At 41.6% G+C, this 23,711-nt stretch overlaps 1 protein-coding gene across 4 annotated transcripts in view; it reads left to right on the forward strand.

Moving 5' to 3' along the window:
• FER1L6 (fer-1 like family member 6) overlaps positions 1-23,711 on the forward strand; it is a 155,855-nt gene that overhangs the window by 68,167 nt on the left and 63,977 nt on the right. For all 4 annotated transcript variants that reach the window (XM_072774399.1, XM_072774400.1, XM_072774402.1 and 1 more), the window contains 6 exons: positions 1,646-1,746; positions 5,471-5,561; positions 8,736-8,855; positions 10,321-10,473; positions 15,558-15,735; positions 18,817-18,941. In XM_072774399.1, the coding sequence (XP_072630500.1) occupies positions 1,646-1,746; positions 5,471-5,561; positions 8,736-8,855; positions 10,321-10,473; positions 15,558-15,735; positions 18,817-18,941 (768 nt within the window). The remainder of the gene's footprint in view (positions 1-1,645; positions 1,747-5,470; positions 5,562-8,735; positions 8,856-10,320; positions 10,474-15,557; positions 15,736-18,816; positions 18,942-23,711) is intronic.

Raw genomic sequence — 23,711 nt, forward strand, 5'->3', positions numbered from 1 at the left:
TTTCCTCTCTTGCAATACTCTGCGCTTTACCTTCAGAGCTCTCTGTACTTTACAATTGATTTGTGTGTTTATTTGTTCAATAACCATTTCCCACTCTTCTTTGGCAACTGGCATAAGACCTGACACCTGAAAAGGGCCGAGAGTTATTTGAGGGATTGAATGTTTGGGAGTATTTATGACAGAGCCAATATGCAGTGACTGCTGGCTTGTTCTACTCAACCCTGGGGAGGAAGGCACTCCTGGGAACTCTGCTTCTTTGGGCTCTTGAGCCTGCCTTTTGCGGCTCTGCCTCTCTCACATTTCTCTTAGTGCATACACAGCTCCAAGGAGCGCCCTCTACTTTCTGTCCCGCCATGCCTCACCAGGTGACCCTCTCATTCCATGACAACCTATTCTAAGGAAAGAACAAATTTCTCTCTCTCATTTGCTTTGTCATTCTGTCTTTAGTTGTGTGAAACAGAGAATCGCTGCTGGCCTTGGGGAATCCAGGCATCATGGAGGTAGAGCCTAAAGGGGGTAGAGGACCTCCACATTATGTGGAGGTGTAGACTCGCTTTGTAAGGCTGATTTTGCTTCTCCTTCAGGCAAAAGAGAGAGTTTATTTCTAAAAGTCCTGACAAAACAAAGCAGAATATTTCCCTAGAGACCACAACTGCCTTTTCATTCATTTCTAATTCCTTTCTCAGTGCCAGGATCCCTGCCACACTTGGCATATCGTGGCTAACGTGATTGAATGTTTACTAAGCACTAAGTAGTGTTTGAAGAAGTCCACACCTCTCTATGGTGCTATAGGTAGCCGCTATTATTATCTGATTTTATGGGAAACTGGGCATAAGGGGGTTAGTTCACTTGTAAGAATAGAGCCTGGATTTGAACAGAGGTAGTTTGACCTACACATAAATTTTTAACCACTCTGCATTTTGCCTTGGGGAAAAAGGGAAATGTGTGTCTCCAGACATCAAACTTTGATGTGTAGTAGATAATGTGGTTTTTGTAAATTTTAGAAAAGCATTGATAACATACATATTTCCTTTTAAGTGTCCTATCCCTCCAAGCCACTAAATGGAATACAGCCTTTAGGCCTAAAAAAGAAAAGTATGATTATTAAATACACAAGCATATAGCAATTATCATATGCAACCTGTCCTCCTCCTCTATAACACTTCACCCCCTGCTCAAACCCCTATAATCAGAAGAATTGATAACCCTTGAAATTCAGGATTATTCAGTATTACTATATTCCTATATAACCAATCAACTTAAACACTGCTTTTGAAGTTTTTTTTTTTTTAAATAATTGTATCTAATTTACTCTATTTTGTTAGGTATTTCCTGACATGAGGTTTCCCCACAGGATAGACTAAGTAAATGGTTCCCCATTAGGAAATGATCTGGATAGACATTATGAATTTGAACAACACAGGAGATGACTTGTATTTGGAACGATTCCAGTTAAGAAAAACAAGGTTCAAAGTTAGAATGCAGTAGCATTTCCCAGATAGGGCATAAGAAAATGAGGAAACTCTTCATTCATTTCTAAAACACAAAATCAGCAGAATAGTATGTCTGAGATAGTACAATCAGTGTCTCTGCTAGAGTGTCTCCTTCTGCCTCTCATCCCTCCACCTCTATGATTTGTTTTCAGGAAGAGAGTATAGAAGAAGCAAGAGAATTGATCAAGATTTCAGAGACAGCATCAGAAGAGAAAATGAAGACAGTGCTTAGTGACTTCATCAGTCAAAGCAGGTACTGGGAGAAACAGCTGGCATATGAGTTGCTGAGCTTATATGGAATCAGCTTTTAATTACCTTAGAAAAGAGTTGATTTTCTATGCATTCAGATGGCCATTTTATAGAGCTCTATCCATCTTTACTTTGTTCAGTAATTTAGTGGCACTTCTGGCTTCACTGTTGCTTCCTGACATTTAACTAAAGCATAAAGCAAAGGGGGAAAAAAAAAGAGAGAGAAGAAAAGAAAGACTCACTGCAGAGACTTTTAAATGAAACAAGAAAAATGCTAGGAGTGTTATGCCCAGCATGCTTCCTAACATTTGGTAGCTACTCAGCAGCTATTTGACAATTAGATGGATAAGTTATATCAAATACCATTTTTTAAAAGATTTATTTATTTATTTATTTATTTATTTATTTATTTATTTATGAGATATACACAGAGAGAGGCAGAGACATAGGCAGAGGGAGAAGCAGGCTCCCTGCAGGGAGCCCTATGTGGGACTCCATCCCAGGACCCCGGGATCATGCCCTGAGCTGAAGGCAGACACTGAACCACTGAGCCACCCAGAAGTCCCTCAAATGCCATTTAATAGAATTTTTTATATAGCACAATAAGCACCACATAAGGACTCTGATTCCAGGTGGCAAACAATATAACAGAAGATTTAAAAATAGAGTATATTAAATGCTTTTTAGAAAGTAACAAATAATTCCCAATTTTAGTGGCTTAACATAGTATTGATCTGAGTTTGTGTGAGTCAGGAGTCCAGGTGTGGCTTAGCTGGGTCACTTGCTGAGACCCTCTCAGAAACTCCTACAGTCAAGGCATTGACTGAGGGAGGCTGCAGTTACCTTGAGGCTCCAGTGGGCAGGATTCACTGCCAAGACCACTCATATGGTTATTTGCAGAATTCAGTTCTTCACGGGCTGTTGGGTTGAGGACTTTCAGTTCCCTGCTGGCTATTGGTTGGAAGTTAGCCTCAATTCTTTACCATGTGGGCTACCTCTCATGACATGGCAGCTGACTTCATCAGAGTGAGCAAACTGAAAGAGTCAGAGAGAACATGTCAGCAAGATGGAAATCATGGTCTTGTATAACCTAATCTTGGAAGTGACATCTCATCACTCTTACATACTCTACTATGAGCAAGTCACTAGGTCCAGTGCACATTCAAAGAGAGGGAACTGCCCAATGGCATGAAGAGCAGAAGAAGGAGGTCACTGGGGGCCATTGTAGGAGCTGCCTATCACATAAAGAAATGACCTAGACTAACACTTGAAATTAATTAGCTCAAGACTTAAGCAAAAATGAGAATTGGTCATAATGGCAGCAATGAAGTGGCAGAGATTTATTTGATGGAAGGCAAAAACTAGTAGATAAGGGGTAGCTAAGTAGATAAATGCTAGTGTTCTGCTTTATAAGTTCTATCCTTCCTAATTTCTCAATTACCTGTCATTTTTTGCTTTAAAAAGGATAAAAACCAAATAAATATATATATTTTCTTTCTATCAATCTTACTTTTTCATTTCTCATTATAGAAGCAATGTGTATCGGTGCTATTCCTGCTGTGAGCTAAATGCCACCTGCAATTCTCTTTAAGCATCTTTGAAAAGCTTCATGATCTCATATTTTTAGAAACCATTTGTGGGCAAATTATAGCTCAATAATTTCTATATTAGGGGGTTATTTAGGATGATAATCATTGCCCCTTTTTTTCAAGTTTACAAGCAACTGTCAACATATTTATGAGGGTCACACAGAGCTCAAAATGTTAGTTTTATATTTGGTAAACTTGGATTTGAGAAAGCATCTTGGATCTGAGGTCAAGGTGGTCTTCCTGTTCCCTCCCCACATTTGTGGTTAACCACATTTGTGGTTGAGCAGCTGGACTTCTGAGTCCCTCCACCCTCGCCACTGCCTCAGAGGAGACAGGCCACTTGCCACATGAAGGTGAAGAGGCTGTCCACAGGCCACAGCAGGCTGAAAGATGAAGAATGAACAGAAACAGGTGTCATGGTCATTTACTCTGATTCTGATGAGGAAATCAATGATTTCTCCCCCTGTGAGAAAGGGAGAGAAATCAGAAATCAGAAGTGCCTACCTTGTCTCCTTGAGCTGGTCCATCCTGGGAGTGGAATGGGATTTCTTGCAGCTCTCAGAAAGGTAGACATGTGGCAACAAGATGCCTGCCTCAAAATAGAATCCATTTTATTCTTTTTAAAAATTAAGAGAAAATATAACTTGACCAGTATGTCCACAGAGGATTTCAGGTAAGGTTTCTAATTGCTCTGACATAGGACCCCTCACTGTGAGGTCTGGCATCTTAGACTTCCCCTTTTGTTTCCTTGTTTGCTTTCATTTCTCTTTGATTTTCCTCATCACAGTATTAAATGTTCATCTTACAAAAAAAAAAAGTAAGAATATATAAAGAAAAAGTATTCTCAATTCTCTCTCTAATCCCACTCTCCAGAGACAAGTGATTTGTCATCCTGGATTTTTTTCCTGTGCATTTGCAAACCCACACATTCCTAAAAACACTACATTTTTTCACAAATATTACACACTTTGTTCAGCAAGTTGCTTTCCCACTATACAGCCTATCACTGGCATATTCCTACAGTAGTCATGATAGTGCTCAGTATTTAATTGTGTGATATGTATGACATATTTAACTGGTCCCTGATATATTAGTTACTTCTATTTATTTTCCTACTATAAACAATGCTACAATAAACATTACTATATGAACATCTTCTTGCAAAATTTTTCAATTGTTTTTGAAGGACAGAATTCTAGTTTAATTTATGGATCAAATTATTTTGATAATAATTCATCTTTAAGGGCTGCCCAGGTGGCTCAGCGGTTTAGCACCTGCCTTCAGCCCAGGGCATGATCCTGGAGTCTCGGGATCAAGTCCCACGTCAGGCTCCCTGCATAGAGCCTGCTTCTCCCTCTGCCTGTGTCTCTGCCTCTCTCTGTCTCTCTCTCTCAAGAATAAATAAATAAAATCTTAAAAAAAATAATAGTTCACTTTTAAGACATTTAAATTTTGGCAAGTACTATCAAATTGTCTCTTGAACATTGTAACAATGATTGGAGGAGAGTGACTATTTCCCCCACCAGCCTTGAATATTATCCCGTTTTTAATAAGTGAAAATGGTATTGATTTTAATTTGCATTTAAGTTATCACTAATGAAGGCAATATATTATTTTCCCAAGTTCTAAAGCCATTATATTTCTTCTTCAATTGCATTTATAACTTTTATCATTTTCTTATTGAGCACATTTTAAACATCATCCCTCAAAATGTTACTAATCAGTCTTTTGTAGGACTGTGAGGACATATCTCAGGATTGAGTAAAAATATTTTTTACATACTACTTTTCAGGAAACTCTTGCTGTGTGTTAAATGTGTAAAATGATGAAAAACTGTTTTATTTTGTGTTTGTTGTTATGATCTTGGATAGCAATCATAATATATATGTATATGAAAGAAAGTAGGAAAACAAGCATCTATTCCTCCAAACTAATATAAAGTCTGGGCATCATTTCCAATCCTCACTTTGTCTCTTAGAAAAGTTAGCACACCATTTCTTAATTCTAAATGAGAAATCTTGGTTCTGCAGCTTTATCAACTTTCCCATTGTATTGCAGAAAGTATATTTGCAAATCTCTGGAATTCCATAAATGGATTTTCACTAAGTAGATTTCAGAATTGTTATTCTTCTCTTATAGTGCCTTTATCTCTGAAGCAGAGAAGAAACCCAAGATGTTGAACCAAACCACTTTAGATAAGAAACGACTTACGCTCTGTTGGCAGGAGCTGGTATGTGAAAATCTATTTATACTTTGAACAGAATTAAAACATGTGCTTTAAAAATAAACCTCACAGATGAGGCATAGGTCATAGACCAGATGAGGATAAGGTTCTAAAAGTTATACATTTGCATGATGTAGAAGCATGAGTGAGAAGGGTAAGCTGGAAAGGAACAGCATTTATTGACCATTTATAAGAATGATCTAGAAGCCCACCAGTCCTACATCTTATTCTGATGGATTTCTCCCTTGCCCATTTTCTCGACATCTGTATTTTGTCAAAGACTATATACTCCTTGACTTGACCTTTGCCTGACAAATGGAGGGACCAGAAAAATAACTGTTCTCTTGCGTTTCCTTCCATTAAGGATTCTGTTTTTAAAAAATTAAGAGAAAATTTAACTTGACTAGTATGTCCACAGAGAATTTCTGGTGAGGTTTCTAATTATTCTGACATAGGACCCCTCATTGGGAGGTATGGCATCTTAGACTTCCCCTTTTGTTTCCTCTGTAATTGATTTTCTTCATCAGAGTATTAAATGCTTATCTTACAAAAACAGGGCAGGAGTGCTGTGTCCTGGAGAACCCACACAGCAATGCATGCCTCACAGATCCTCAGTCCCTGTTGAATGAGTGATGGCTGAGAAATACCAGACCAAGTCAGACTCTGGATTATCTTACCTCAAAGCTTTAGTTCCAGCTGTGGCACCAAGGGATGCTTTGTATGAGGCCATGATAATTCCACAAAGAAAAATTACTCAGTGTTTGACTGGTCAGGGACATTTAAAAGATGTGAATGGGTCCCAGAGAAATTAAATGATTTTTTTAAAGGTCACGGTTAATTAATCATAGTCTAGACACTAAAACCCAAGTCTCTAAAGTGGTTTACCTTTCTTTCCAGGATAATAAACAAAGGTTTGTGTATTCCTCCTCTGAACTCCAAGGGAGGCCAGATTTTCACTATATAGAAGATCTCCCTCCTATTTCATTTCTTCTTTAGCATCTCTGACTGCCCTTCCCTGCCTCTACAACATCCATATACTACATATTGCCCTCAGAATGCTAATGTCTTCTCAGAATCCAGCAGTCCTTGGCCCTGAACAAGTCCATGAATTTGATATCTTGTAGTGGCCCACCTTTCCCTCCTCATCTCTGGACCTCTACTTCCACCTTTCCAATGGACACGTCACTGCTTGTCTCACAGCACCTCCAACTCAACCCATCCTATTAAACCCATCAGCTTCCAATCTAACCTTATTCCACATCCTGGATTAGCACCACTAGCTATACTTGCTGCTCCAACCAGAAGCGGAACTCAACTTTGAATCTTCATTCTTAACCCTCAACAGTCAATTCAACCACTGGCTCTATTGATTCTTCCCCTTAAAGACTCTGGAACTTGCTCCACTTCTTCATCCCCAGAATTGTTGCCTATACTGAGTTCCATAGCACCCACTAGGCTTAGACTACTGCCGTAGGCTTCCTCCAACCCATCTTCCATACTATAACAAAATGGTCTTTCAAAAACACAAACCCGATTAGATCACTATTGCTTCAAAAGTCACTGGCATCTGTCAGCCCTACATACCCTCCATCCGTAACTGTTTCCTCTGTCTGGACTGTCTTATTTCTTCTTATTATCTGATGAATTCTGTTCATTGTTTAAGACTCAGCTCAAATGTCATGTCATCTATAAAACCTAGCTCTGCCTCTCTCTGGTCCCCTGGTATTTTGTACATATGTTGCTTTCAGCTCACCAAGCTATCGGAGTCTCAGGGGGAGGAAGCCTGTGTCTTACTCTGTCCTAGGCCTTGGCTCCTAGTACAGTGCCTGCTACATAACAGGTATTCAGTCCTCCCAGTCAACACATACATAGGGCATCCTATGTGCCAGGCCCTATGCTAGGTCCTGGGAACGCAGAACCATGAGGACTTGGCACTTGCCCTTGAGGAATTTATTAATTGACTGGCTTGTTCATTCCACAAACATTTATTCAACACCTGCTATGTGCCAGGAACTCTGCCAGACACTGAGAATATAAGAACAAAGTAAGACCAAGTCAGAGGAGGTCCCTCTCCAGTGAAGTTTATATATTTGTTACCTTTAGAAAGGTATGCAACAAATAAACAAAAAATGATTACAGATTATGATTGTGAAGGAAATTTTGTAAGGCTACAGTGATCAGGAGAATGTGGGGGACTTGGTGTGGTAGTGACATTTAAGCTGAGTGTTGAGAAGGAATGAGCCATGCAAAGTCCAAGAAAGAATGTTTGAGCAAGAGGAAAGCCCATGCACACCAGTCTTGAGGATGGACTGAGAGAGGCACGTTTTGGGTCCCCTTGAGGACCCATGTGTCAGGGACCCAGCCTAGGAAGCAATATGAGATGAGGCAGAGAATAGGCCAGGGGCACTCATGCCATTGTCTCAGAAATCACTGGAAAGAGTTTGGGGGCTTCCTAAGCACAAAAATGTGGCTGAATGAATGAATTCAAATAAACACTTTCAGATGTTCCAAACACTTGTATGGAGCTCACTGGCAACGTTTCTCAAATAATGACAGCTTGGTCTGGAAGCAACCCCCAAGCCTCTAGAAGAGGTAGTAAGAGCAGTGACGAAGGACATTGGTTCTGGACCCTGCTGGGGCTCCACTCCAGCTCAGCCTCTCAGTACTGCATTACTCTCCTTCCTCTGCTATGGTACCCACCTGTCAAACAAAGGTGAGAAGACTTTCACTGCCTCCAGATGCCTAAGAAATTTCTGTTAAATGGACAGCATGCACACTGGCAGATCCTGACTCAGGCTCATGAGTGGCTCAGGGTGGAATAAAATCTCCATTTTTCCCAAGTCTCTCAGTATTCCTAGTGTGTGTCTATATATCTGACTCTTCCCCCAAACTTTCAAATGTCTGAGAACAGACAGCAGAAACACCTAGTCCCCTCTTGATTCAAACTGTGATTTGGTAGATCATCTTGAGGCTGAATATTTTTCAGTTTTCCAATTACTATGTCAACAGACATATATAAAGGTTTTTTTTTTAACCTAGGGGGTGTACCTCAAGATTGCTTTAATTTTTATTTCTTTGATCACTAGTGTGTGTGGTGGATCCCTTCAGGATCCTCCAGCAACAAGATAGTCCTTGTCCAGATTTCTAGAAAGATCTACACTGACCCTTATCTTGTTTCAGGAAGCAATGGCCAAGGAGGCCAAGGGAATCATTCAGCAGCAGAAGAAAAAGTTATCTCTTGATGAAATCATCCACGAAGCAGAGAACTTTGTGGAAAAAATACGCTTCCTTGTTGATGAGGTAATCAACTCTAAAGGCAAACTTCCTTTGGGAGATTAAACCAAATGTATTCCTAGTGAGGTTTGAATGTTTGATAAGAGTGCCTGAGCTAAGCAGGCACTATTAGTTTAGGGGTGGAAAGGAGATTTTTAAATTAAGCCAAATATGTACAGCTTTGTTGATTTTTAAATGAAGTCTGCGTATTCAGCAGAAATAAAAAGCACATCCCTTAATGGAATCAAGAAAAGTCAAAATAAGTATGGGACCTTTGATAAGCTTTCAACTGTCAAAGGATTTAAACTCATATTCAGCAAAAGTCAAAACAGCTTCTCATTTTAAAGTTAGTTGTAAACAGTATCTTCTGTGACTTCTAGAATGATCTAAAAAGATCCTCCTATTTGCTTCTGTTAGATACCGGGTTTTGTGTCGGAAGGTTTCAAGGAGAGGTACATACCTACTGCTTCTGTCAGTCTCAAAAGTTGTATTTCTTGGTGCAAATCTATCACTCCCTGGGGACCAAATAAGCAGTGAGATAGGAAGTCATGTCAACAGAGGCAGGAATTTTATTAAGCACCTAGAAGGTTCAAACCAAGCATCAGGACTTTAGGTCTGTGCCTGACTGACCCTCTAGGAAACCTCCTCACTGATATTTCTGTTTCCATATCAAGAGAGAAGGCATGTCCTTTTTGGGAACAAAGGACACTAGAGGATTATAGGGTTAAAAGATAGAACACCTGCTTTGAGCCTAGGAAAGTCAAAGCATAGTTTATGACAATGTACCTCCCTTTTGCTTTGGGCCAGCTATGCTGGCTCAGAAATATGCATTTCAAACACTCACATCCTAATGGGCCTCTTGGCAGGGAATTCTGTAATTCCTATCTCTATTAGCTCAATTTTAAAGTAGAATTTTATGTGCAATTTTGTCAAGTTTCTCCTGAAGAACCACCTAAAATGGAGCTAAAATACTTAGCAGCCATATTTTAGGTCATAAGTCCCTTGTAGAATTGTTTTTTCCTTCCTTGACAGTAAACAGAAAGACATTCAAAGACATTCATGGATTTTTGTTTCTGCTTTTTCATTTGAATATTCTGGAATGTTACCTGGCTCTATGGAGCACCCATGTTTGAGGATAAAACATTATTATATGATTACAAAAAAAAGCAAAAACAAAGGGGAAGATGTTTTATTTTATAGGCAGACATAAGTAGGCCACCAGGGGTGCCAAATCGTGGGTACGCCTTGCATATCAGTAAAGCACAATAGCACAATTGGGTATATGGGGTTTGCATGTACTTGTAAGTCATGATATAAGACTTTCTCAAAGAAGCTGCACTTCACTTGCTTGCTTTCATAGATGGGTAAGTGTCTAGATGGTTTAAGTCACAGAATTTGTTTTACAGAGGGGGACTGTTTCAGGATAGGGGAAATCTGGAAGGGTACCTGTTAAACACCAACTCATCAGATCCATTCCCCTTCATTCCCACAGCCACAGCACACCATTCCCGACGTCTTCATCTGGATGCTTAGCAACAACAAGAAAGTGGCATATGCCCGCATTGCCTCCAAAGACCTGCTCTATTCCCCCATCAGGGAGCAGATGGGCAAACACTGTGGGAAGATCAAAACTCATTTCCTCAAAGTAAGTCTGCACTATTTTTGACTCAAAGACAGGAAATCTCCATTTTTCCCAAGTCTCTCAGTATTCCTAGTGTGTGTCTATATATCTGACTCTTCCCCCAAACTTTCAAATGTCTGAGAACAGACAGCAGAAACACCTAGTCCCCTCTTGATTCAAACTGTGATTCGGTAGATCATCTTGAGGCTGAATATTTTTCAGTTTTCCAATTACTATGTCAACAGACATATATAAAGGTTTTTTTTTTTAACCTAGGGGGTGTACCTCAAGATTGCTTTAATTTTTATTTCTTTGATCACTAGGAGAAACAAACATTTTTTCTGTTAGTTTTTTATCTTTTCTCTTGTGCAATTTGTCTGTGTCACGGTTTCATGTGAGTTCATCTATATTTTAAAAATAAATTACAAGAGAAAAGATTCGTATTTCACAGAACTGGTAGCTTAGGATTCCTGTGGCCTTCAGTTGTTAAATTCATCTTGGGTCCATGCACCCTTCATGAAGACAGGTCACTTAATGCCTCATGAGTGGACAATCATAGATACAATCTCTGGATGGATGCTGCTGCTGACTCTAAATCAAAATTTGAGCTTTCTTAGAGACCCTGCGTAATTTATCTCTACTACAAATTTATATCCCAGAAGTAGACTTGAGCAAATCTGGAGAAAGAGTGGTCCAGAGGCTTACCACTCACCACTGATTGACAAGAATGTGTAATTTGGCTGATTAGCTCTTCCTAACTCATCATAGACTTTCCTAGCAATTCCAGTTCTGATTTCTTGCTAGAGGGAGGGTGAGAAGGCTCATGAACCATGCCATATGAAGAATGGGTGAAGAGAAGACTGCTTGACTGAGAAGAGTCTTGATGGCATGAGAGAGTTTTGAAGTGATTGTAGGGCTACCACATGCTGATGAGTTGAGTGTGTGTGTGTGTGTGTGTGTGTGTGTGTGTGTGTGTGTTTCCATAGGATAGAAGCTGGCACCATGATAGCTGTTGTAGGGAAATAGCTCCCTATACAGAGGTCCATATTTGTTCTTTGTCCCCTTGATATAAATACAGCAATGGGCAGCTAGGTTAGATAGCCTCTAAGCACCATCCAAACGTTAGAGTCTACCTTAGATGTGATTGTTAAATGTTGCAGACAGAAGAGGCAATAGGGATAATGGTTTAATGCTTGGGCTTTAAAACAAGGTGAATCTGGGTTGAAACTTGAATTAGTTGGTCAGGGCTGCTATAACAAAGGACCACTGAGTGGTTTAAACAACAGAAACATCTCTCAATTCTGAAGGTTGGAAATCTGAGATTAAGATATCGGCAGAGCCATAATCCCTCTGAAAGTGCTAAGGAAGCACCTGTTCTAGCTTCTGGTAGTCCCTTGGCTGGTGGAAGCATAACTCCAATCTCTGCATTATGTTCTCTCTTTGGTGTGTATCTCTTCATATGAAGTCCTTTTTGTAAGAATCATATTCCAGTTAGACTTCATGTCAACTATATCTGCCATGACCCTATTTCCAAATAAGATATCGGGGATTATGACTTTAATGTATGAATTTTAGGGAGATACAGTCTAAACTACTACAGAATTCTGGGGCTAATATTTATAAGGTGTGTGACCTTGAGCAAGTCACTTAACATCTTTGTCTTTCCTATTCTTCACCCATCGAATGGAGATGGTACTGAGGGTTAAGTGGGTAATTGCTCATAAAGAAGGCAGAGTGGAGTCATCCTGAATAATCACTCAATAAATGTTGGCATTCAAACAAATGGCATCTAACATCTAGAGAACGTTTCTGGAATCGTGTTCCCGTTCATATCTGGTGAAGTACCTGTGGCTCTGTATGTTATTTTCTATCATGTGTGTCTCATGATTCTGAAACTGATCCCTGTAAAATTGTAACGGAAAAAAAACATTCACGCTAGTTATTTACCACAAATGTCAGGGTTTCTCTTCAAATTTCTCCATCCAAGGAATTCTGGGGTCACAAGAAACATTTGTCTTAAAAATAGCAAATTGTTTCAGAAGGCTCTATGCTAAAAATACTAGAAAATCAGTGTAAAGTTCCTCCCTCCTAAATATTGTGATGTATGCTGTCTTTATTTAAAATTAGAACAAAGAACAGCTGTCACATTAAGCCCAAGGATGGACATAACAGAATTTAGAAGCTTCACCCTGTGGCCTTGGCTTACGTCTGTCTGTATTTTCCTTTTGCTGTTGGAATTACTTTGAGTGATAGCTTTTTAAATTTTGTTGAATTCAATTGCACTGACTTGATGAGACATCTTGATAAGATGACTCAGCAAAACTATTTTCATTTCAGTTTTGATTGTCACCCTTTCTTTTCCTTTCCTCTCTCCACTTCTCTTTATGTCCCTTTCTCCTCACTGAAATGGTAAATCTGAGAAAAGCAAGAGTGGCACCAGGGAGGGCAAAGTGTTTACCCACCTACCAGTTGCTCTGGTTTCTTAGCTGGGAATTAAAAATGCAGGAAGAAAAAAAAATAAAAATAAAAATGCAGGAAGACAGAGCAGAGAATGCAAAAATTTCCAAAATCTCCAGAACAGAGTTTCCTCAAAATTTATGCTGTGGAACAGTTAACCTTTGAGTGGCTCCAAGAGCTTCCATGGTCAAATTCATCTAGGAGGTTGCAAGTGCCCACTAGCCAGTAGAGGGCTCCCAGAAGTTCTGCTGTCAGGAAACATCTCTAACTTTTAAGACCCACGCTTGCCAACATTATTCATCTAGAATAGTTATTTACAAATGTTAGGAAACTACTTTTACTAGGGGCCCAGTTTGGGGAATATTAATCTAGAGGAAACCAAAGTGCCTCATCTGAAGGCACATGGCCAAATAAATAGTAACAGTAAATCATGGTCCCTAGTTCCATGGTCTTTCTTGTTTTCTAATTTAAATATGTTCATAATGCTTTAGTGAACAGGATAAAACTGCTGGAACAAAATTTTCTGAGCTCAGCCCCGTCCATCCTCCAAAGGAGCAGAGCTTTCCTGTTTGGCTTAGGTCTTATCACCACTGTAACCACTGTAGCTGTAGGATAGAAAAAGACATTCATGACCAAAAGGAAACTACTTGTGGGAGGAGATAGATGCAATCAGAACCCAGATAGAGGGTGGCATTTCACCTTCCTTTTCTCTTCACCTGTGTGAAGTCACCACTCCGTGTGAGTCCACCCCAGCTGGACTCTAGGGAGCCCCTCCTCCATCTCGCCTCCATCTGAATCCCATCTCCTGAGTCCAGTCAACTTCTCAGGACCCCAGCCTTCAATCCAGCCTTCCCTAGGATGCAGCACCAAGTGGTGGCTGGGTCCTGCCACAGACTGAAATCTCTACAAGGCAAGCACACCCTCTCTTTCTAGTACCAGTTGCCAACTTCAGCACGGTTTGTGTGAATTACCATGTCTTGTCCACATAATGAGCAAGATTCCTCAGCCTTGTCTGTGTCATTCTCTTTCTCCTCGAAGGCTTTTAGCAAATCCCTTCTTGGCCCAGAGTAAGCACTCATTAAATGTTAGCCTGTATCACCACTGTTAGTTCCCAGCCTTGTATCAAGATACAAGGGTTCTCGCCTTCCCTCTTCCTGGGATGCCGTCTCTCTACTGGTCCAACTCTTGAAGTATCCATTAAAGCCCAGTGAAATATTTGACTCACAAAGAAAAGATGGAAATACCTGCTACTACTTCTCTGCTCTCTTAGCATTTTCTCCCTTACACCTGACCTTCCACTTGAATAAATGAATGAAAGTCGGCCTCCTTGTCTAGATGTGAGCTAATGACAGGGGGCCTGGAAGTGTGTCTTGGTCATTGTGTTGCCCTCCCCACCCCACTGCCTCGGGAAGGCCTAGTGGCACTTCAGGTAGTTACTAAATTCAGTTGCTGAAAATCCATTTAAGAAACCCACAGAGCAAGATAGAAAGGTAAACAACCATGCTCAATTTTGGATTCAGGTGCTCTCCACCGGTGCCCTGAAATCTGTCAGAGCAAACTGTAGCCTCTCATGTAGGATTTTGTGATTCTCTCTGGAAAAGAAGTGGTTTGGAAGGAAGGGGAAAATATGGACAGGAAATCTGAGGAAACACTAAGAGACACTTAGCTGAGTCAACAAGATCTGGAGAGATAGCTACTCTCAGAATGAAAGTCTTGCCATCAATCCTAAACACAGCTGAGTCTGGGGTTTGGGAGTCCTTAGTTGGGGGAAGGAGTCCCCTAACCCTGGTGACTAGGAAATAAAGAAGCCATACTGCATTGAGTTATATCCTCCACACCTTGAGAGCACATGCACCTGCATATGCACATCTGTATGTGCAGACACATACTATTTACACTAAGACACACAGATTCAAACAAACATAAATAGAAATCCAAATCAGAGTACTTTCAAAGGAGAGCATGCAGGGTAAAAAGTGAACTTGAAACCACGCTGCATCAGGAAGGGATGAAGAGACTAGAGATGGTTAAGAAAGGACAACAGTAGACAGGTAGGTCTCTTCAAGCACAAGGAGGCCTGACTTTTGGAAGAAGCACATGAGTCCTTCTGAATGAAGCAAAAAGGTAGAGAAGCTGTGGTTGGAATTCCAGGTGCCCAGAAGTTCTGGGAAAGGAAGTTTCAACTCAGTGTTGGAAGAGGCAAGCAATGGGGGTACAGAAACCAGCACCTTGCTCTGGAACTGTCTCTGGTCGAGAAGCCAGCACCTGGCTCTGGAATTATCTCCCCTGGATTTGGGTGCTGGCTTTGTCACTTGAAAGCTGAGCCATCTTAGGGAACTTCTTAAACCCCTCTGAGCCTGAGTTTCCTCAAATATAAAACAAGGGGCAATAATCATACCCTCATGTTAGATTTAAATGATCTAGGGCTTGGAAATACCTACTTGAACTTCCGGCCCCACTAAACCTGGATCCTCCTCTGGAATGGTACATGGTGGCAACTGGGGTCACTGGTCTCATTTTGATATAAGATTAGGTCCTGAAAACTGTTCTCTGAATACCTACCCTGGGTGTGTCCCCAGATCCACAGAACCTTTTTTTCTCAAAGAGAGGCTCCTACTAATGAAGGGGTCTTCCTTGTAACCTTTCCCCAGCTTCCTGGAAAAAGGCCAGCTGGTTGGTCAGTGCAAGCGAAAGTCGATGTGTACCTTTGGCTGGGCTCCACCAGACACTCCAGTGCCATGTTGGACAACTTGCCGGTAGGCTATGAAGCAGAAATGTCCTCCAAAGTGGCTGGCGCTAATCAACCCCCAGCCAACCTGCTCTACCAAGGTATGATGTCCACTGGGGGTCATTAGGTGTCTCTGGTGGACTTCTGAGAAAACGGTGAGGAGGGTGGCATGTGTGAGCTGTTTGTACATTATTTTTGGATCAATTTATTAATCTTTTCAAAACACAGTTTCTAAATTTTCTTCCTTACTTTCCAATGTCCCATCTCAAAAGAACAAAGTGAAGCCGTTAAATACATCTGAAGTAAAATTTGTTTTTCTGCTGATAGAACGCAATTTGGGTTTCTTCCTTGGCAGATTATATAGATTGAGCTTACATTTGAAGCAGAAGATGTCTTTTAAAAACACATTGTAAGTTCTTGCTCTGATATGACATGTGGAGTTCCTTTTCAATAGAACTAGGATTTTGACCTATAAACAGCATTTACATTTAACAGTAATGACCTAGTGGGAACTGGTATCACTGGGATCATTTGTGTTTCTTTAGCTTGGGTCTTGATTGGCTTTAGAAATTCAGCATCCTTTTGTAATCCTTTCTTCTATGTAGATATTTTCTACTAGTGCTGTTATTTACATTTTCACATAATTTTGGATTATAAATATAATAAACTGCCTTACAGTTGCAATTTGCATTGTTTCCAAATGGCTTCAATTTGCAGGATCTTCAGACATAGTAGACTGCAGTTTCACCTTCACTTCAACTGAAGATAAATTTTGAACTGAGCCGGTGCTGGAAGCATAGGAGAGCTTCCACAAATCCAGGTTTTCTGTGTTACACAAGGCTCCTCTGATGTTGGTTGACCTTGACTGCCAGTGGAATTTAAGTGGCTCACTAGTTGGAGAAGACAAGGTTCTAGGGATATTTATCCAGTGGTTCAGCTCATGGCTTCCATGCCCAGTGTCAATGCATAAAAGCAAGGAAAGCTCACCCCTGTCCTTTTGGAAAGTGCATAACCCTTACCATGTGCCAACCGTTGTGTCCTCTGCTTTATACATTAGATTGAATTTATTTGTCACATCAACCCTGGGTAGTTTCTTCATTTTACAGAGAGAAAGAGGATGTATCAGAAATGCTTAGAAATTGCCCAAGATCACATAGTTAGTAAACGTTGAAGTGCACTTCTCCCAACCCTGCTTTATTTGCACTGCTTTCCATCCTTTCTTTAAAGAGTTTTCATCTTTGAATGAAAGATACCCACATCAAGTTATCTTGTTATTTCTGTAGATACTATCTCTAGAGATCTAAGCTACCTGGACATCCATTGCTGTCCCAGCTACTAACAACTTAAAGGAGAGGAAAGATTTTTTCCAAAGCTTTCTGACCCTCTGCAGTGTGTTATTTTCATGGAGTGACCTAATAAACTTTCTCGTCTGTGCACTGACTTTGATGGCTTTGGCGGCCTTCCAAGCCCACTGGAGAATTTTGCTTCTTCACTTATTTTTGTGCTTCAGAAAATATCCATCCAACCAATAATTAATTTGCACCTACATATGGCAGGCGCGGTGGGAAAACTAGCAGGGGATGCACAGATGAGACAGGGGTCGTTCTGCCGTCTAGTGGGGGCGATCAGACTTGTCTCTACTAACCACAAGTGTGAAAAGTGAACTATAACGGTGGGTCACCAAATCGTAAGAGTGAAGAGGAAACTGAATTTATTAGTCTAAGGGGCAGAGCTGATAAGGGGTTTTAGAAAAACAAAAACCTCAATTAAATAAATGGGTCCCCTTAGAGTTGTGCGTTGTACTGCCTATGTGGCTGCAGCTGGGGGCTCTGAGGGACACCCAGGTGGCCCCCAACTGTTATTATCACAGATAATGAGTAATAGTAACAGCCACACCACTAATAAAGTTCTTCCCATATGCCAGGCATCAAATTCTTAGTCCTTTGATCTATCAATTTGACTAGCTCTACTTAGTTAAATTAATAATAGTTCTTCATAGTGTTATTATCCCCATTTTGTAGGTGAGGAAATAAAGGCACAGAGAGGGGTAGTTACTTTGTATGAGTCCATGTATAGACCTGTGTGACATAAGTCTAGGAGTGGCATGGTCGGGGGAGGGTATTTGCACCCTTAATTTAACTAAGTAGAGCTAGTCAAATTAGTATGTGAGGGTTCCTGTATCCCAGTCCCCACATCAACACAAAACACTCATATCCTGAGCACAGTATAATGTTGCCTTTGGGGAGATGGGGAACAGGAATAGGGAAGGGGATAAGAAGAAGCAAATGGATGTAAAAAACAAGAGGGGCCTTACAAAGTCCCATGAACCTAGGAATATAAGCCAACTCTCACTTGGGACTCCACCACCAAACTCTGGTCTGCCCTCACCTGCAGCCCTCTCTCTGCTCCTGTCCTGTCAACAAATGTGCTCACTTCTGCGTTTCACATCCATGTCCTCTGCCTGCATTTCTCACAGGATGTGAGTCCCTGGCCTCCTGTCACTGGAGTGTAGGTGCTTGTCTTATCTTCTCCCCCCTCCCTGGCACTCCCTGATGGCAGGGGCTGGCTTGGCCACTTCAGAATCCTGAGACCAGACTGTACCTGGTATACAGTAGGCACTCAAGATGACATTGGGTGGCTGAATGGAAGAATGGATCAGTGGCTGACCCAAGAGTTTATTGAAGCAAAAGCTATTAGCAGGCCAGCCCCTTCCTTAAATATACACACATGAGTGAGCGCATGCGCCAATGGAAACAGCAAGATCACAAAAACATAAAATGTGGTATTTTGGAAAGAGAAGGTGAGTTTGGAATCTGATAGAAGTGAAATCCAGGTTCAGGCATTTGATAGTTCTGCAAACTTGGAAGACTTCTATCACCTTTTTGTGAGCCATTTTCCTTGTACATATATGGGGATGATTATATATGTAATCACAGGGATGTTATGAAGATTAAAACCCATGACATGGTAAAGGTGCCAATGACAATGCCTGGCTCTGAGGTACTCATAAATGCCCCCTCCTCCTTTCTTCACTGCTTCCACTCCAGTTTCAGAGGTCGATGATGCTCCTAGTCTTTGCCTCTGGACACACCCACAGATGCACATGGCACAGACACCTACTCCCCCCCTCAATGTTGGGAAAAGCCCACTGATGCCTGTCCCTTTCCACTATTTGTCCCCAGACCGGCATGTCTTTCAGCTGAGAGCACACATGTACCAAGCCCGGGGCCTCATCGCAGCCGACAGCAGTGGACTCTCAGATCCTTTTGCCAAGGTCACGTTCCTTTCCCACTGCCAGACCACAAAGGTAACCAGGGAAGCTCACCTGTCTTCTTCCGGTAGCCCACAGCTGGTCCACAGCAGAGCCCAGCAAAGGAAAAAGCAAGGGCATGTTGCAAATATCTGCATCTCTGGGTATGCAGGTTTTCAGATTCCAAAGCACATGTGCAAGGAAGAGTTGGCATAGGGAAGGCCTCTTGTTCCAATGTGACCCATTGTCCTGCAGCTGAGAAAGCAAGTACCTGAGGTGAAGGAAGCGTGTGGGGAAAGAAGGATGAGGAGAAGAAGTGAGACCTGGCACATCTCAAGGCTTATGATCCAACCTTTGTGACAGGTCTTAACGGGGAGGAACATTTTCCAGCTTTGCAGTTAGGAAGCTCTAGACTTTGTACTGTTGCTTTCTACTTACCAGCTGCGGAGCTTTGCACACTTTTAACTGTACAATGTGGTGTCTCACTCTGTAAAATACAACTTCCTAATGGGTGTTGTAAGGATTAAAGCAAATGGGTCTACACCAGTTTCCTCTGGGCTTTTCCCTCTTCCTATACACTGAGTGCTGAAAAGTAGAAGGGTCTCTGATCAGCAGGTGTCCAATTGGATATTTTTCCCATTAGATCATATTCTCCAAGGATTGACTGTTCTCTGAGGATTCGGTGTTCTGAGAGGGAAGAGTTCACAAGGGATTCACCATCTCTGGTTGTTAAGACAAACACCGAGGACTCAAAGAGACCTGAGTAGCTCATCTATTCTCTGGCCACGCTTACTCGCTAAACCTCAATCTGTTGTCTAAAAATAGGGCTGTTGTAAAGAAGCACAAAATTAAGTGTATAAAGTGATTGATGAATGGTGGTCATTACATAGGCTGATGTTACAAAGGCTGACATGTCTCTCCAAAGAGAGGCCCATGCCCTGGGAAATTGCATTTGATTTGTGACACACCGACCTAGATCATAATATGAATCATCATCTCGTCCATTTCTCCAGCACCTGCAGGCTCCTTGCTCTATGATGGGTCCCATGCTGGGCTCATGGGCTTCACCCTGGAAAACCCCATACTGCGGGGCTAGACAAAGTCTTCCAAGAGCCCTGGAGAGGAAGATTAGTTCTGTCTAAGGGGGGGAGATGCGAGAGACCTCAGAAGGAAAGTGACTGCATCTTCACTTAGTGAAGGAGCATGAAAACATATGAGGCATGTAGACTCCAGACTACTTTCTCTTCCCTGTGTTTTGAGAGTTAGTGCATAGCTCAGTGATTAAGAGTATAGACTCTGGAGCCACATTGTTTGAGTTCTGATCCAAACTCTTGAAGCAAAGCCCTCATGATGATGATATCTTATACACTTCCCAGAGAATAAACCACTCAGGACAGTGCCTTGCTTGTAACAGTTTCTATGTGACTCCTTGTTATTATTGTCATCAAGGCTTCCCATCAGAAGCGAGGAAGATTCTCAAAGAATCCCTTGAAGCATTCCTCCACTTGCCACAAAACTGTGGGATGCTAAGCCCTGGTGATCCTGGAGCCCTGGATGGGGAAGGAGTTTGAATGAGCCCACTGGGCTGTAATTATCTTCCTATTTTGCATCTCTATCCAGTACCTCCATTTGATTTGGACTACTATCTCAAAGGAATAAATGGTATTTATCAAATAATCATTTGAATGGGAAAACAGCTCCTGTTGAGCTCTGGACTTTGCCTCCATACTTTTGAACCAATTACTTAATTTTTGTTAGTTATAATAGCTGCCATTTATTAAGAGCTTCCCACGTGCCAGGCATAATGCTAAGCATTTTATACATGTTGTTTACTATATCTCACTAGAGCCTAAAGTGGATGTTATTAGTGTTGTATTCTGCAGATGAGAAGGTAAGGCTTAGGGGCTATATAGGTAGAAGGTGGTAGAGCCAAGATGGAAACCCACGTTGGTCCAGTTCCAAAGCCACTTTGCTTAACTACTCTGTTTCCCTTTTGGTAAGCAGAGGTTCTGGTTTCCCTGCTGTTTCAGTGCTGTGCTGCCTCAGAGCATGTGTGGGATATGCCCCACCTTCACACTCTTCATGATGAGGAAAGCTGAGCCTGGGGTCCCTGCGATCATGTTTGAGCTCCACTGTTCACCTGGTAGCACCTGCCTGAACCAACGACATGGAGCAGAGAAAGAGTCTCAGCAGGGTTGGTCCTGCAGCCAGTCCTTTTTAAAGTGACATCATGATATGAAATATCTAAGAAGGGGAATCCAGTTATTCTGGTGACCAAAGGATCAAGGGAAAGGGAGACAGCTCCTCAAAGAGAAAGGCTTTGGAGACAAAAGGGCAAAGGGACCAAGTGGCTGAGAGGAGCTTTAGAGGACAGGAGAGGACATCACGGGGGTGGGGGTGGGGATAGTGCAGAAGCTGATATTTTAAGGAATCAGAGTCCTGAAGACACAGACTGTCTCCTATTAGACAAGAGTACCCAATACACAGACTGCATGTGGGAGATGTTCAGTATCTGCTTATTGATAAATAGTGTGGTGGGGGTGGAGTCAGGTGGACAACAAGCACTTACTGAGCACTGACTGTGTACTAGGCACTTAATACACTTTATCTCAGACAGTGGTCATCACAACTCTACAACATTGGCACTAACCCCATTTACATGAGGGAAGCGATGGTTCACAGGGGTTAAATCACCTGCCCAAGTTGAGGCAGGCGATGGAACTAAAGTTCTATCCCAGGGATATATGATTCAAAAGCCATGCTCCATCCATAGTATCTCATTCCTTCTTCAAAGTGTCAGCTAAGTACTACCAGAATCTCCCAGATGGCAGCAAACACAGTCATAATGCATAACTCCTCAAGGAAGCCCTGAAGAAGAGAAGCTAGTCATGAGCACTTTGGCAGAGAAGTGCGAGAATGTATTTTTGTTTGGGTGAGCCTTTTAGTACCTTCACCTTTAGTGAAGGTGGCCACAGGGCCCTTATACTCATGGGAACAACTCTGAGGACAGGCCAGTGTCATTCATTTATTCTTGCAAATAGTGATTGAGCATGCCATGTTGGTGCCTAATACTGTGCCTAGCACATTGTTTGTTGAATGTGCTAAGAAGTATATGTTGAGTAGATGAATGCCGGTATCTGGAATCTTATTAAGTGGTATTTATAGCCCAAGGTGTCAAGAAAGCCATCAGAATATTTCTATATGAAAGATGCTGTAAGGATCATAAATCACTTTGGTATCACGTGTTGCATGCATACTGTGAAAGACTTCACATTTCTATTTTTAAAACCAACGTAAAAACCCATGTTTCTTTGTGATGTCAGACACCCACTTAGGGTCAATTTTCCCTGCAACTATGTAACTTCTGTTTGTAAGTTGGTTGAAGCCATTTTTTTCCTGTCCAAAAAGTTCAAAAAATTTTTTTCTGAGATTCGTGTCAAAAACATCACTGTGTCTGAAGCATAAAGTACTCTAAAAGCAAAAAGCAAGAAAGGAAGTGAAATGAGTCAGTCGGAGAAGGACAAACATTATATGTTCTCATACATTTGGGGAATATAAATAATAGTGAAAGGGAATATAAAGGAAGGGAGAAGAAATGTGTGGGAAATATCAGAAAGGGAGACAGAACATAGACTCCTAACTCTGGGAAACGAACTAGGGGTGGTGGAAGGGGAGGAGGGCGGGGGGTGGGAGTGAATGGGTGATGGGCACTGAGGGTGGCACTTGACAGGATGAGCACTGGGTGTTATTCTGTATGTTGGCAAATTGAATACCAATAAAAAATAAATTTATTATTAAAAAAAGGAAGGAAATGGTGAAACGCATAGTATTTTTATGACTCACATGAAGAAAAACAATAAAAAATTCTCTCCTGACCACAGTGCAAACGGTTTAATGGTGTGACTAGAGATGCCTCCTGATGTAAAACTCCTAGATGCCATTTTGATTTGTTCTTTGAAGTCCAGGAAGTAGATCCAGGCTGGATCCCTCTCTGACCACCTCCCCGCATCCCACATGCAGAGTGAGAAGCAAGGGTCTAGTTCAGAGGGGGTGTGGAAATTCCCCATGTCCCAGCACCTCTGTGCTGTGACATCACCCATTTGTCTGCACAGCCTGGAAGAGAGGGAAATGTGACTCTGTGGCCTCTTTCCAGGACTAGCCTCACACATTGACAGGCCAGTTTCGTGCCAGGTACAGAATCCACCCATCCTGCAGACAACCCCAGTGTTCAGCTCTGTGAAACTGGCAGATGTCCAAACATCTAATTGACTAGAGTAGAGGAGGCAAGACTGATAACATGCCCCCTTCTGAGGGTAGCCGTTGAATGGCCTGACAGAGGGGCTGTGAACCACTTCCAGGTGAAACACTCATGGTTCTAAACCAATAATGCAGACTGTTGTCCTCGGTTCTTTGGTTTATCCATCTGTGTGATGGACACAGCCAATAACCAATGTTATTTTCTTTGCTATCGCAGAGAAAAAGATGTCATGCAAAATGGTGAAGGTTAGTTTGGAGACTCTGATTAGTTCAACGCAGTCAAATAAATATCCACAGAACATTGGAATTCCACAGAAGGAATATTAGAGTTAAATCCCACTTTTGAGTATTTAATGACAAAATTTTATTTGTTCATACATGAAGAACCACTAGATCTTCCTCATCCTCAGTGTGCCCTTCCATAAAATAATAGCATCTACTTGGTGAGAGTGGATGAAGTTAGCAGCCTAGGCTTTGGCGCCAGAAGATTCAAGTTGAGTCCCAGTTCAGCCACTTGCTGGCTCCAGATACGTGAGCCCTGGTTTCCTGATCTATAATATATGAGCAGGT

This window comes from Canis lupus, chromosome 14 (genome assembly GCF_048164855.1).
Source record: "Canis lupus baileyi chromosome 14, mCanLup2.hap1, whole genome shotgun sequence".
Classification (NCBI taxonomy): Eukaryota; Metazoa; Chordata; class Mammalia; order Carnivora; family Canidae; genus Canis; species Canis lupus.